Genomic DNA, 11,501 nt, shown 5'->3' on the forward strand with positions numbered 1-11,501 from the left:
AAGGGTGATCTTATTAGTGCCATCAATTGGTTTTGGGATAAAGCGGAATTTTCTAAAGGTTGTAATGCCTCCTTCGTCACCTTAATTCCCAAAAAAGCGACCCGTTGAAACTCGGTGACTTTCGCCCTATTAGTTTGATTGGTAGTTACTACAAGGTGATTGCTAAATTATTATCTAATAGGCTTACGAAGGTCATCCCATCACTTATCGGTACGGAGCAAAGCACTTTTCTTAAAGGGAGATTTATCTTAGATGGTGCATTAATCATGAATGAATGCATTAAATATCTAAAATCAAAGAAAAGAAAAGGCATTCTTTTTAAGGTAGATTTCGAGAAAACCTTCGATTGCATCAACTGGGAATTTCTAATGTAGGTTATGAAGTGTATGGGTTTCGGGGTTAGATGGCGGAAATGGATTTATTCATGTATTAGTTCGGCCTCTGTTTCTATTCTCGTTAATGGGTCACCTACCAACGAATTTTTGCTAGGAAGAGGGGTCCGACAAGGTGATCCGCTATCTCCTTTTTTATTTATCCTTGCGGCAGAAGGTTTGAACATTTTAACAAAGGCGGCAATTGATAGAGGAATGTTTAAAGGTATCGAGGTGGGAAATGATAACATTCTTATATCTCATTTACAATATGCGGATGATACCATCTTTGTCGGGGTTTGGAGTTGGGAAAATGCAGGTAGCCTCAAAAATCTTCTCAAGTGTTTCGAGCTAGCATCGGGGTTGAAAGTCAATTTCCATAAAAGTTGTCCATATGGGATTGGAGTTGGTTCGGGTGAGGTCAATGCTTTTGCTAATCGATTGGGATGTAAAGTTGGTGCAATTCCGTTCACTTATCTTAGGTTGCCAATCGGTTCAAAGATGAGGAAGGTTAATGATTGGAATCCGGTCATTGAGAAGTTCCAAACTAGGCTCGCAAATTGGAAAATGCGTTCGATGTCATTTGGAGGACGATTGGTTCTAATCAAATCGGTCTTATCTAGTCTCCCTTTATATTTCTTCTCGCTCTATCGTGCTCCTTCGAGTGTGCTCAAAATTTTAGAGAATGTGAGGCATAATTTCTTTTGGGGTGGGTCGGATTCGGGTTCTAAAATTACTTGGGTTAAATGGGATAACACCTTAAAAAATTACGAAGAGAGGGGGGGGGGGCTGGGTATCGGGTCTCTAAAAAGCAAAAACTTTGCTCTATTAGGGAAATGGTGGTGGAGGTTCAAAACCGAAACCGATTCCCTATGGGTCAAGGTCATTCACAGCTTATATGTGTCTTGTGGCGGCCTTGGGGTGGGAGTTGATACTAATCTTCTTCCATCCTCGGGTACATGGCGGGACATTATTCTTGCAGGTTATTCGTTGGAGGAGCTGAATATTCCGTTCAAGAGTTCCTTTGTGAAGGTAATTGGTGATGGTAGTGCAACATCCTTTTGGCATGATTTTTGGCTTGGAAACAGTCCACTTCGTGAGCTTTTCCTTAGGATTTATCGGCTGGAGACTGAGACAAACGCGATGATTTGTAATAGGGTCAAACTAGACGGGTCAACTGTTGAATTGGTTTGGAACTGGACACGTGAACCAAGGGGTCGGGCTAGGGGTGAACTCGACAGCCTTACTGCCTTGATTAACTGTTTCAGTTTCGATCCAAGCAAAGGTGATTCGTGGGGTTGGCGGCCAGCGAGTAACAATTTATTTTCGGTCAAAAAGCTTTTCGCAGGTGATTGATGATTCATTGCTTAATTCGGGTTCCAATGTTACAAGTACACTTCGAAACAATTTGGTGCCCAAGAAAATTGAAATTTTTGTATGGCGTCTTCTACTAAAACTTCTACCGGTTCGGGTCGAACTCGACAAAAGGGGCATTGATCTTCATAGTGTTCGATGTCCCGTTTGTGATGATGGCTTGGAATCGGTGGACCATGCGTTCATTTTTTGCTCTCACGCTTTGGAGGTTTGGTCTAGGGTATTCAAGTGGTGGAATCTTGGTAACTTTGCAAACCTTAGTGTTAATGAAATCTTGAAAGGAAATGCACCGAGTTCAATGTCCGCATATGGGAAAAAGATTTGGCAAGCGATTAAATGGGTGTGTGTATACTTCATTTGGAAGAACCGAAACAATCAAATCTTTCGTGGCAATTCGTGGACCCCATCGAATGCTTTGAATGAAATACAAATCAAATCGTTCGAGTGGATCTCACATAGGTCGACAAGAAAAAAGCTTGATTGGTTAACATGGTTGAGTTGTCCGTCCATCTATCTTATGTGTTAGATTCTTTGTAATTATAGGGTTGCTCCCTTTGCAACCATTATTTCGTTGAAATATGTAATACTCTCGTGTATCTTTGTTCGTGATTAATAAAATTTGTCTCGCTTTAAAAAAAAAAAAAAAAAAAAAATGAATAATCATTCAAAATTTTAATGGCCCGTATTAGCAAATACAGAGTATTACTACCCCGTATCAGCTAGGCACCCGTGTATAACTCGAAACGACACACTTTTGAAGTTGGTCAATTTGAAACTTGGTCAGTAGCCGCTACCATCATTTAACTAAAAATAGTCAAAATCACATCTTTAACATCTAGAACCCTAGATTCCATTCCATTTAATTTCCTCGTAGCCATTCATCAAACCCTTCAAGATCATACATCATGATCTTGAAACACGTATTGTTATTCATTTTCACATTTCTATACATATTCTACGACAATTGGGTCCAAACCCCATCATGCGACGTCGTTCCCAGTTCCAACAATCAAGAAATTGAAAACGAACAGATGGATGTTAATCTTAACGTTATGATGGTTGCTGATTTATTGTTGCCGGGTCGTGATTCCAGATCCGGGTACTTGGATCTACATTTCAAAGATTACTACTTTACTAGATTCTTTCAAGTAAGTACGTTTACATTTCTTTTGTATTGCACACAGACTGCTTGATAAATATTTCTAACTTGAAATTGGTTCAATTAGGAAACTTTTCTTAAGCTTGTTTGAGTAATTAACTAATTATAACAAAACTTCACCTGACTCGATCAGTAACTAAAATGTGAATCAATTGAATCTATATATTAAGCTTAAATGGACTCAACAAGATACTTATATGCTCTACTTGACTCAGAATCTGTGAAGTAGTATGATGAAAATATTGATATACATATACCAATTACACGATGAAGGGTAAAAGTGTAAAATGACACAAGCTAGATTAGGCTCACAAGCTTCAGGAGCGGACTAGCTTGACCTCGACTTGACTTGCACCCAAAATCGCTTTCGGATACTTTTCAAGTCAATCCCAAGTAGCTAGAGCTCAGGTCACGAGTTGACTTGGAGTGGTCTCGACCAAATTACGCCCCTATGCATGTAACATAGTGATTCAGTTGTTGTGGTTATTAATATGTTTTTTTATTGTTAATATTTCAACCAGAAATCATATGAATTGTTGAAGCCTGATATGCTGATTCTATTAGGAGATGTATCTGCTCAAGGAGCAAAGTTGAGTCAAAGCAAATGGTCAACTGTGGTACAACAGTTTCATAGTTTATTGGGTCCGTTTCTGGATTTACCATATCACGTCGTTCCTGGAGATCGAGATGTTGGAGAATGCGATAGTCTGAACGAGATATTAGTTAATAAAATAACTAGAAGTTTTCCAGGATTAGACTCCGCTGGTTGTGGTGCGTTTGATATTGGAAACGTTAATTTCGTCTCACTTAATACTGTGGCGTTGCTTTGTGAGAATAATGAGTTGCGGTTTAGTGTTGAAAAGGCGTTGGAAAGAGAACGTGTAGAATTGCAAATGGATAACGAGCACACGAATAATATGATGATGGAATCTTCTGGAATCACGATTCCTAGACATGATCTTAATTGGAGAGAAAATGATATGTCATCTGGGTCGGGTCCCGTACTCTTGCTTCACATTCCGTTGCATCAAACGGTTGACCGTGTTCATGATGGAACCGTTGAAAATACGCTTGGTATAGCAGAACCGTTCGAAAACAGGTATAGCGTGGTGTATATATTTGCCAGGTCTAATAGCATACAAAAAGTTAAAAGCAGTAATCAATATTTTGATACATACAAATACAATTATGTTATAATAATAATAATAATATAGATATGGATAGTCAATTTTGGTGTATACATATAGTCAATTTTAGTACACAAAGTATGTATTTTTATATTGAGATTTTAGGCTATAAATACTCATGAATGCAAGCATTAAACTTGCACCATTTCTCACACTTACAAAGTGTTTCTTTCTTTCTCTCCATTATCATCTTTGTTCTTACACTTCATTATTAGTATTCTAAATCAAGAATCAAATCACTAAAGGTAGTTATAAGCCTACTGAATTATAACATCAAGAATCAAACCACTAAAGGTAGTTATAAGCCTACTGAATTATAACATCAAGAATCAAACCACTAAAGGTAGTTATAAGCCTACTGAATTATAACACGTTATCAGCACGATAATCTTAATACTAAATATGGTTGGCTCTGCCACCAAAATGATATATGGTCGGTTATACCACCAAAATGATATATGGTCGGTTATACCACCAAAATGATATATGGTCGGTTATACCACCAGAATGATATAGGTCGGTTATACCACCTGAAAAAATATATGGTCGACACTGTCGCCAAATTTTCATTTATGTTTACTAATATTTATATTTTTGTTATATAACATTTATTTATGATTGCTTACACATGGTCGACACTGTCACCTACTTATCATTTATGTTATATTAAATTTATGTTTAATGTTTATATACTTATGAATATAAATTGACTCTAATTTATCATGATGTTTGTTTTAATTTTTGATAATAGAAAATGTCGAATCTGGAAAAGCTTAAATTTACTCCTTTAGAATCAACTGGAAACAACTACATGCCATGGGTTATAAAAGTAAAAATGCATCTTAAATCAATGGGCATTCTTGAAACCATAAATGAAAACAACACTTGTTCTGAAAAAGAACAAGCTACGGCATGTTGCTTTATTCATCAACATATTGATGAATGCTTACAAAATAATTATGTGACTGTAGAAGATCCCCATGTTTTATGGGAAGGTCTCAAAAGCAGATTCAATAATCAAAGAGAAATTTTACTTCCAGCTGCAATGGAACAATGGAGAACATTAAGGTTCCAAGACTTTAAGAAAGTAAATGAATACAGCTCAGCTCTGTATAATACATGTTCACAACTTAAATTCTGTGGACATGAAATTAGTGATGCAGACATGATGGAGAAAACTTTCTCCACAATGAATGCTGCAAACATCACAGTGCAAAGAAATTTGAGAATGCTAAAGTTCAAAACATATCCTGAACTTAATTCATATCTCTTAGTTGCAGAGCAAAATGATGAGCTATTAATGAAAAATCAGCAATCCCGTCCTACTGGTACACTTGCAATCCCTGAAGCAAATACTGCAAATAATTATAAACAGGGACAAGGACGCGGGCAAGGTCGTGGTTATAATAACCATCACCATCATCATGCCAAAAGCCATAACTATGGTAGAAACCATCCTTATGGTAATGGTAATGGGCGTGGACGTGGTCGTGGTCGTGGCCGTGGTGGTCAAAGAAATAGTAATCCACGAAAATATAAATATCAACCACAAAACAAGCCCATTAAACAAGATGTTGAAGAAAATTCTTCTAAAAATTCTGAAGAATCTTGCTACAGATGTGGTAGAATGGGCCACTGGGCTAATACTTGCCGAACATCTAAACATCTTGTTAAGATGTATCAGGATTCGCTGAAAGGTAAAGAAAAGGAAGTAAATTTTGTGGATAATATTGATCCAACAGTCACTGAGAAACCATCTGATTTATATGAAGATTTCTTGAATGTTTAAGTTGTGTGTCTTTTGAAAAATAAACGATTTAATATCGTCTGTCTTTGTCATTATGTTTGCTAAATGTTTCAGTACTATCTATTTGCGTTTAAAATATTGTGTAATATTAATGTACTCACTATTTATTTCTTATATATGAAGTTCAATATGAATTTTGCTGGAATACAACATCAATCAAGTGGTGGAGATCTCTGTATAGCAGACAGTGGAACTACACACACTATACTTAAATCCGAGAAATATTTTATTGATCTAAAACCAACGGAAGGAACTATACATACAATATCAGGACCTGCTAACTTGATAAAAGGGATAGGAAAGGCAAATTTCATACTACCAAATGGTACAAAATTTTTAATAAATGATGCCTTATTTTCTCCCAAGTCAAGCAGAAATTTATTGAGTTTCTCCGACATATACCTTAACGGGTATGATTATCAGTCAGTGACAACAGAAAATGAGAAATATTTAAGTATCACTGACAAGAGTCATGTGGTTGAAAAACTGCCAAGACTTAGTTCTGGATTACATTATACACATATAAATGTACCAGAAATACATATGGTAGTTAACGAAAAATATATTGATCCTGGTGTATTCAGTTTATGGCATAACAGATTAGGCCATCCAGGATCAACAATGATGAAAAGGATTATTGAATGTACTCATGGACATCCACTAAAGGATAGAAAAATCCATCATGATACAATGGTTCCATGTACATCTTGCTCTCTTGGAAAATTGATAACTAGACCCTCACCACTTAAGGTTGAGAAAGAATCACCAATGTTTCTTGAAAGAATTCAAGGTGATATATGTGGACCAATTCATCCACCATGTGGACCATTTAGATATTTCATGGTTCTAATAGACGCATCTAGCAGATGGTCTCATGTTTGTCTGTTATCAAGCCGTAATGTGGCATTTGCAAAATTTCTTGCCCAAATTATTAAATTGAGAGCTCATTTTCCTGATTACACCATTAAAAGGGTGAGACTTGATAATGCTGGTGAATTTACATCTCAAGCATTTAATGACTATTGCATGTCTATAGGAATTGTTGTTGAACATTCTGTTGCTCATGTGCATACACAAAATGGTTTAGCCGAGTCATTGATTAAACGTTTACAGTTAATCGCTAGACCATTGATAATGAGAACAAAACTCCCTGTATCTATATGGGGTCATGCAATTTTACATGCTGCTGCATTGATTCGCATCAGACCAAGTGCAAGTCATAAATATTCCCCCCTACAACTTGCTTTTGGTCAAGAGCCAAATATTTCCCATCTTAGAACATTTGGTTGTGCAGTGTATGTTCCAATTGCGACACCACAACGTACAAAAATGGGTCCTCAAAGGAGGTTGGGAATATATGTTGGATATGAAACATCTTCAATATTAAGGTATATTGAACCTATGACAGGTGACGTTTTTACAGCACGTTTTGCTGATTGTCATTTTAATGAAACATTGTTCCCTAGATTAGGGGGAGAAATGAAAAATAAAGAAAATGATGTTTCATGGTGTGAACCTCAATTAAAGTATCTTGATCCTCGCACAAAAGAATGCGAGACAGAAGTTCAAAAGATAATGCATATACAAGAACTTGCAAATCAATTGCCTGATGCATTTACAGATACAAAAACGGTGACAAAATCATATATACCAGCAGTAAATACTCCAGCTCGAATTGAAATTCCAAAAGCTGGCAATAACGTCACTCATGAATCTTTGCCACGTCAGAAACGTGGAAGACCAATCGGTTCAAAGGATAAAAATCCTCGAAAAAGAAAATCAGCTGATAATGAAGTAAAAGAAAGTGTTCAAGAAGAACCACAAATCAGTACTCCTACTGCAGAGGATATTGATGATGTCAATACAGAAATTGCAATCAATTATGCATATTCAAAAATATTATGGAACCGAAATGAAATGAAAAATCTTGATGAGAAATTTTCATTTAATGTTGCATATGACATCATGAATAATGATGATGATCCAGAACCAACATCTATGGTTGAATGTCAAAATAGACATGATTGGGCTCAATGGAAAGAAGCAATACGAGCTGAATTAGAATCACTCAATAAAAGAAAAGTTTTCGGATCCATCATTCTCACTCCTAAAGATGTGAAACCTGTAGGATACAGATGGATTTTTGTCCGAAAAAGAAATGAGAAAAATGAAGTTACAAGGTATAAAGCTAGACTTGTAGCTCAAGGTTTTTCTCAAAGACCGGGAATTGATTATGAAGAAACTTATTCTCCTGTTATGGATGCAATTACTTTTAGGTACTTAATCAGTCTGGCAGTTTCTAAAAATTTAGAAATGCATCTCATGGATGTTGTGACTGCTTATCTATATGGATCACTTGATAGTGATATATATATGAAGATACCTGAAGGATTTAAGGTACCAGAAGCATCAAATGCAAAACCCAAAGAAATGTATTCGATTAAATTACAAAGATCTTTATATGGGTTAAAACAATCGGGACGTATGTGGTATAACCGATTAAGTGATTACTTGATAAGCAAAGGGTATACAAATAATCTTACTTGCCCTTGTGTTTTCATTAAGAAAACAACATCCGGATATGTGATCATAGCTGTTTATGTTGATGATCTTAACATCATAGGTACAAATAAAGAGATCCATGAAGCCATTCAACTTCTAAAGAAAGAATTTGAAATGAAAGATCTCGGAAAAACCAAGTATTGCCTTGGTTTACAAATTGAGCATATGCCTAATGGTTTACTTGTACATCAAACAACATATACTGAAAAGATTTTGAAACGTTTCAATATGGACAAGGCAAAACCATTAAGTACTCCTATGGTTGTTAGATCACTCAATGTTGAAGCTGATCCATTTCGTCCATGTGAAGATCAAGAAGACATTCTTGGACCAGAAGTACCATATCTTAGTGCAATTGGAGCTCTTATGTATCTTACAAATTGTACAAGACCTGACATTTCTTTTGCAGTTAATTTGTTGGCAAGGTTCAGCTCTGCTCCTACCAAAAGACACTGGAATGGGATCAAACACATATTTCGATACCTTCGAGGAACTACTGATTTAGGATTATTTTATTCTAACGAATCAAAACAAGATTTGGTTGGTTATGCAGATGCAGGTTATTTATCTGATCCACATAAAGCTAAATCTCAAACTGGATATGTATTCCTAAATGGAGGTACTGCAATATCATGGCGTTCTCAAAAACAAACACTTGTTGCTACATCGTCAAATCATGCCGAAGTGATTGCATTACATGAAGCTACTCGAGAATGTTTTTGGTTGAGATCAATGACACAACTCATTACTGATTCTTGTGGACTAGAACGCGATAAAAGTCCAACAACTATCTATGAAGATAATGCAGCTTGCATAGCACAGATGAAAGAAGGGTATATCAAAAGTGACCGAACAAAACACATACCACCTAGATTCTTCTCATACACTCAAAATCTCATTAAGGACAACCAGATTGAAATGAGATATGTGCAATCTAGCAAAAACTCTGCTGATCTTTTCACGAAAGCACTTCCAACTGCTATTTTCAGAACACACGTTCATAACATTGGCATGAGACATGTTCAAAAGATGTAACAGCTGAAGCGATGTCTACTTGAGGGGGAGTCAACTCCATGCTGCACTCTTTTTCCCTTAGCTAAAGTTTTTTCCCACTGGGTTTTCTTTAGCAAGGTTTTTAACGAGGCAGTAATTTATAGTTGATCTTCAACAAAATAAAATTGCTATCCAAGGGGGAGTGTTATAATAATAATAATAATATAGATATGGATAGTCAATTTTGGTGTATACATATAGTCAATTTTAGTACACAAAGTATGTATTTTTATATTGAGATTTTAGGCTATAAATACTCATGAATGCAAGCATTAAACTTGCACCATTTCTCACACTTACAAAGTGTTTCTTTCTTTCTCTCCATTATCATCTTTGTTCTTACACTTCATTATTAGTATTCTAAATCAAGAATCAAATCACTAAAGGTAGTTATAAGCCTACTGAATTATAACATCAAGAATCAAACCACTAAAGGTAGTTATAAGCCTACTGAATTATAACATCAAGAATCAAACCACTAAAGGTAGTTATAAGCCTACTGAATTATAACAAATTATATAAACATTTGGCCTTAAATAACTTATTCTAGGGTAAAATTTTCGGTAACCTAAAATAGAAACTAATTCAGAGTTAATTATTGCCATATTCTTTGAATACATTCAACACTGTATACAGTTGGTATGAATTATTGGTCTATTCTTTATTCACCTTATTAGTTATTATGATCTTGTTGATATATGCAATGTCACCTAACATGAACTGAACATTTTTTCAGGCCATTGGTTGGGACTGGACCATACGAGCTATTACAAACACTTCCACAGAACGCAACAGAGTACATATTTCATGTTCTTAAGCCCAGGATAGTTTTCAGTGCACATACGCAAACGTTTTCTGATAGGACTCATGTGGATGGGACCCGTGAGATAGTTGTTCCCGCCATGTCATGGGATGATGGAAAAGACCCTGCTTTTGTCTTTGTAACATTCAGAAAGAATGGTACGTCTGTTATTGTCAGTCATTGCAAGCTTGCTGGAAGATCTCATGTAATACTTTATTACATTTCTCTTTTCGTTGTGTTGTTGTTAACTCTTCGGACGTCTTTAAGAAGTTGATATAAACTTGCCTATTTAAATCATTTGTAGTTACGTGCCGTGTGATTTGCACGAACTCTTTATTGGTATCAATGGGTGCAGAGATAGGAACAACCCGGTGATGAGCTTCTGATCAGTTATCTTAAGGTTGGTTTTCAACAAATAAAAAACTGAGACTAGCCAAAAGAGGGCTCCCACGTACCAATCCAACGGCCAATATGTATGAGAGAAAAATCGTCTGATCCATGTATTAACAGTGACGGAGCTTGAAGAATTCTATATGGGACCCGGATATGACGTTGCTAAATGATAGTAGCGTACAATATTAAATTTTAGTACGTTGTGATTCCCCGGACAAAATAGGGCCTCTAGCGGATGGAGGATCTTAACTTAAGATAACTATAAATTAGAAATCTGTAACTGAGTGTTTAAGTTTTTTAATCAACTGAATCTGAATCTGAATCCATATGAAGGAGATATGATCAAAACGGTGACATCTCACAAATTTTGCTAGGCTTCACCGTTTTGGTCATATCTCAATGTTGGAAGCTTCGACGAGCCCAACACACCCACTATAGAGGATCTAGACTATACTAGACTCACTACACCAACACTTTGACGTTGGTTCGCCTTTAATTTTATAAATCCTTAGTGCACAATGTACTTAGGCGACAGTGTCGACCATATATCTTTAGGCGGTATAACCGACCATGTATTACTTAGGCGGCAGAGCCGACCATATAATAAGAACAACAAAAGTGCACTAAGAATTTAAACACAAACTAAGACTTGATCGGGAAACTTAACAAAAACACTTATATTAAATTACAATTACAATATTACTTACAAGCTTTATCTTCTCTACTTTCGCTAACTCACACTCTTCTTCTCTTCTTCACAGCTCACTTCTTATTTCACTCTCACAACTTCACA

General features: G+C 36.0%; 1 protein-coding gene across 2 annotated transcripts; it reads left to right on the plus strand.

Moving 5' to 3' along the window:
• The first annotated feature begins 2,570 nt into the window (after window positions 1-2,570).
• On the plus strand, window positions 2,571-11,039 carry LOC139892926 (uncharacterized). 2 transcript variants are annotated; one of them, XM_071876055.1, is made up of 4 exons: window positions 2,571-2,893; window positions 3,426-4,003; window positions 10,250-10,520; window positions 10,620-11,039. In XM_071876055.1, exons 1-4 carry the CDS (start codon window positions 2,651-2,653, stop codon window positions 10,632-10,634), a joined length of 1,107 nt encoding a protein of 368 aa, XP_071732156.1. In that variant the 5' UTR covers window positions 2,571-2,650; the 3' UTR covers window positions 10,635-11,039. The 2 variants fall into 2 exon arrangements, with proteins under 2 accessions (XP_071732156.1, XP_071732155.1); XM_071876054.1 differs by having other exon boundaries at window positions 10,250-11,039.
• The last annotated feature ends 462 nt before the right edge of the window (window positions 11,040-11,501 follow it).

This window comes from Rutidosis leptorrhynchoides, chromosome 2, assembly GCF_046630445.1.
Source record: "Rutidosis leptorrhynchoides isolate AG116_Rl617_1_P2 chromosome 2, CSIRO_AGI_Rlap_v1, whole genome shotgun sequence".
In the NCBI taxonomy this organism is placed as follows: Eukaryota; Viridiplantae; Streptophyta; class Magnoliopsida; order Asterales; family Asteraceae; genus Rutidosis; species Rutidosis leptorrhynchoides.

Excerpts from the sequence above, each read along its gene's own strand:
- LOC139892926 (XM_071876054.1), top strand. The coding sequence starts at position 2,651 with ATGATCTTGAAACACGTATTGTTATTCATTTTCACATTTCTATACATA. Across the intron at positions 2,894-3,425 it reads ACTTTACTAGATTCTTTCAA|AAATCATATGAATTGTTGAA; the intron begins GTAAGTACGTTT and ends TATTTCAACCAG. Across the intron at positions 4,004-10,249 it reads GCAGAACCGTTCGAAAACAG|GCCATTGGTTGGGACTGGAC; the intron begins GTATAGCGTGGT and ends ACATTTTTTCAG.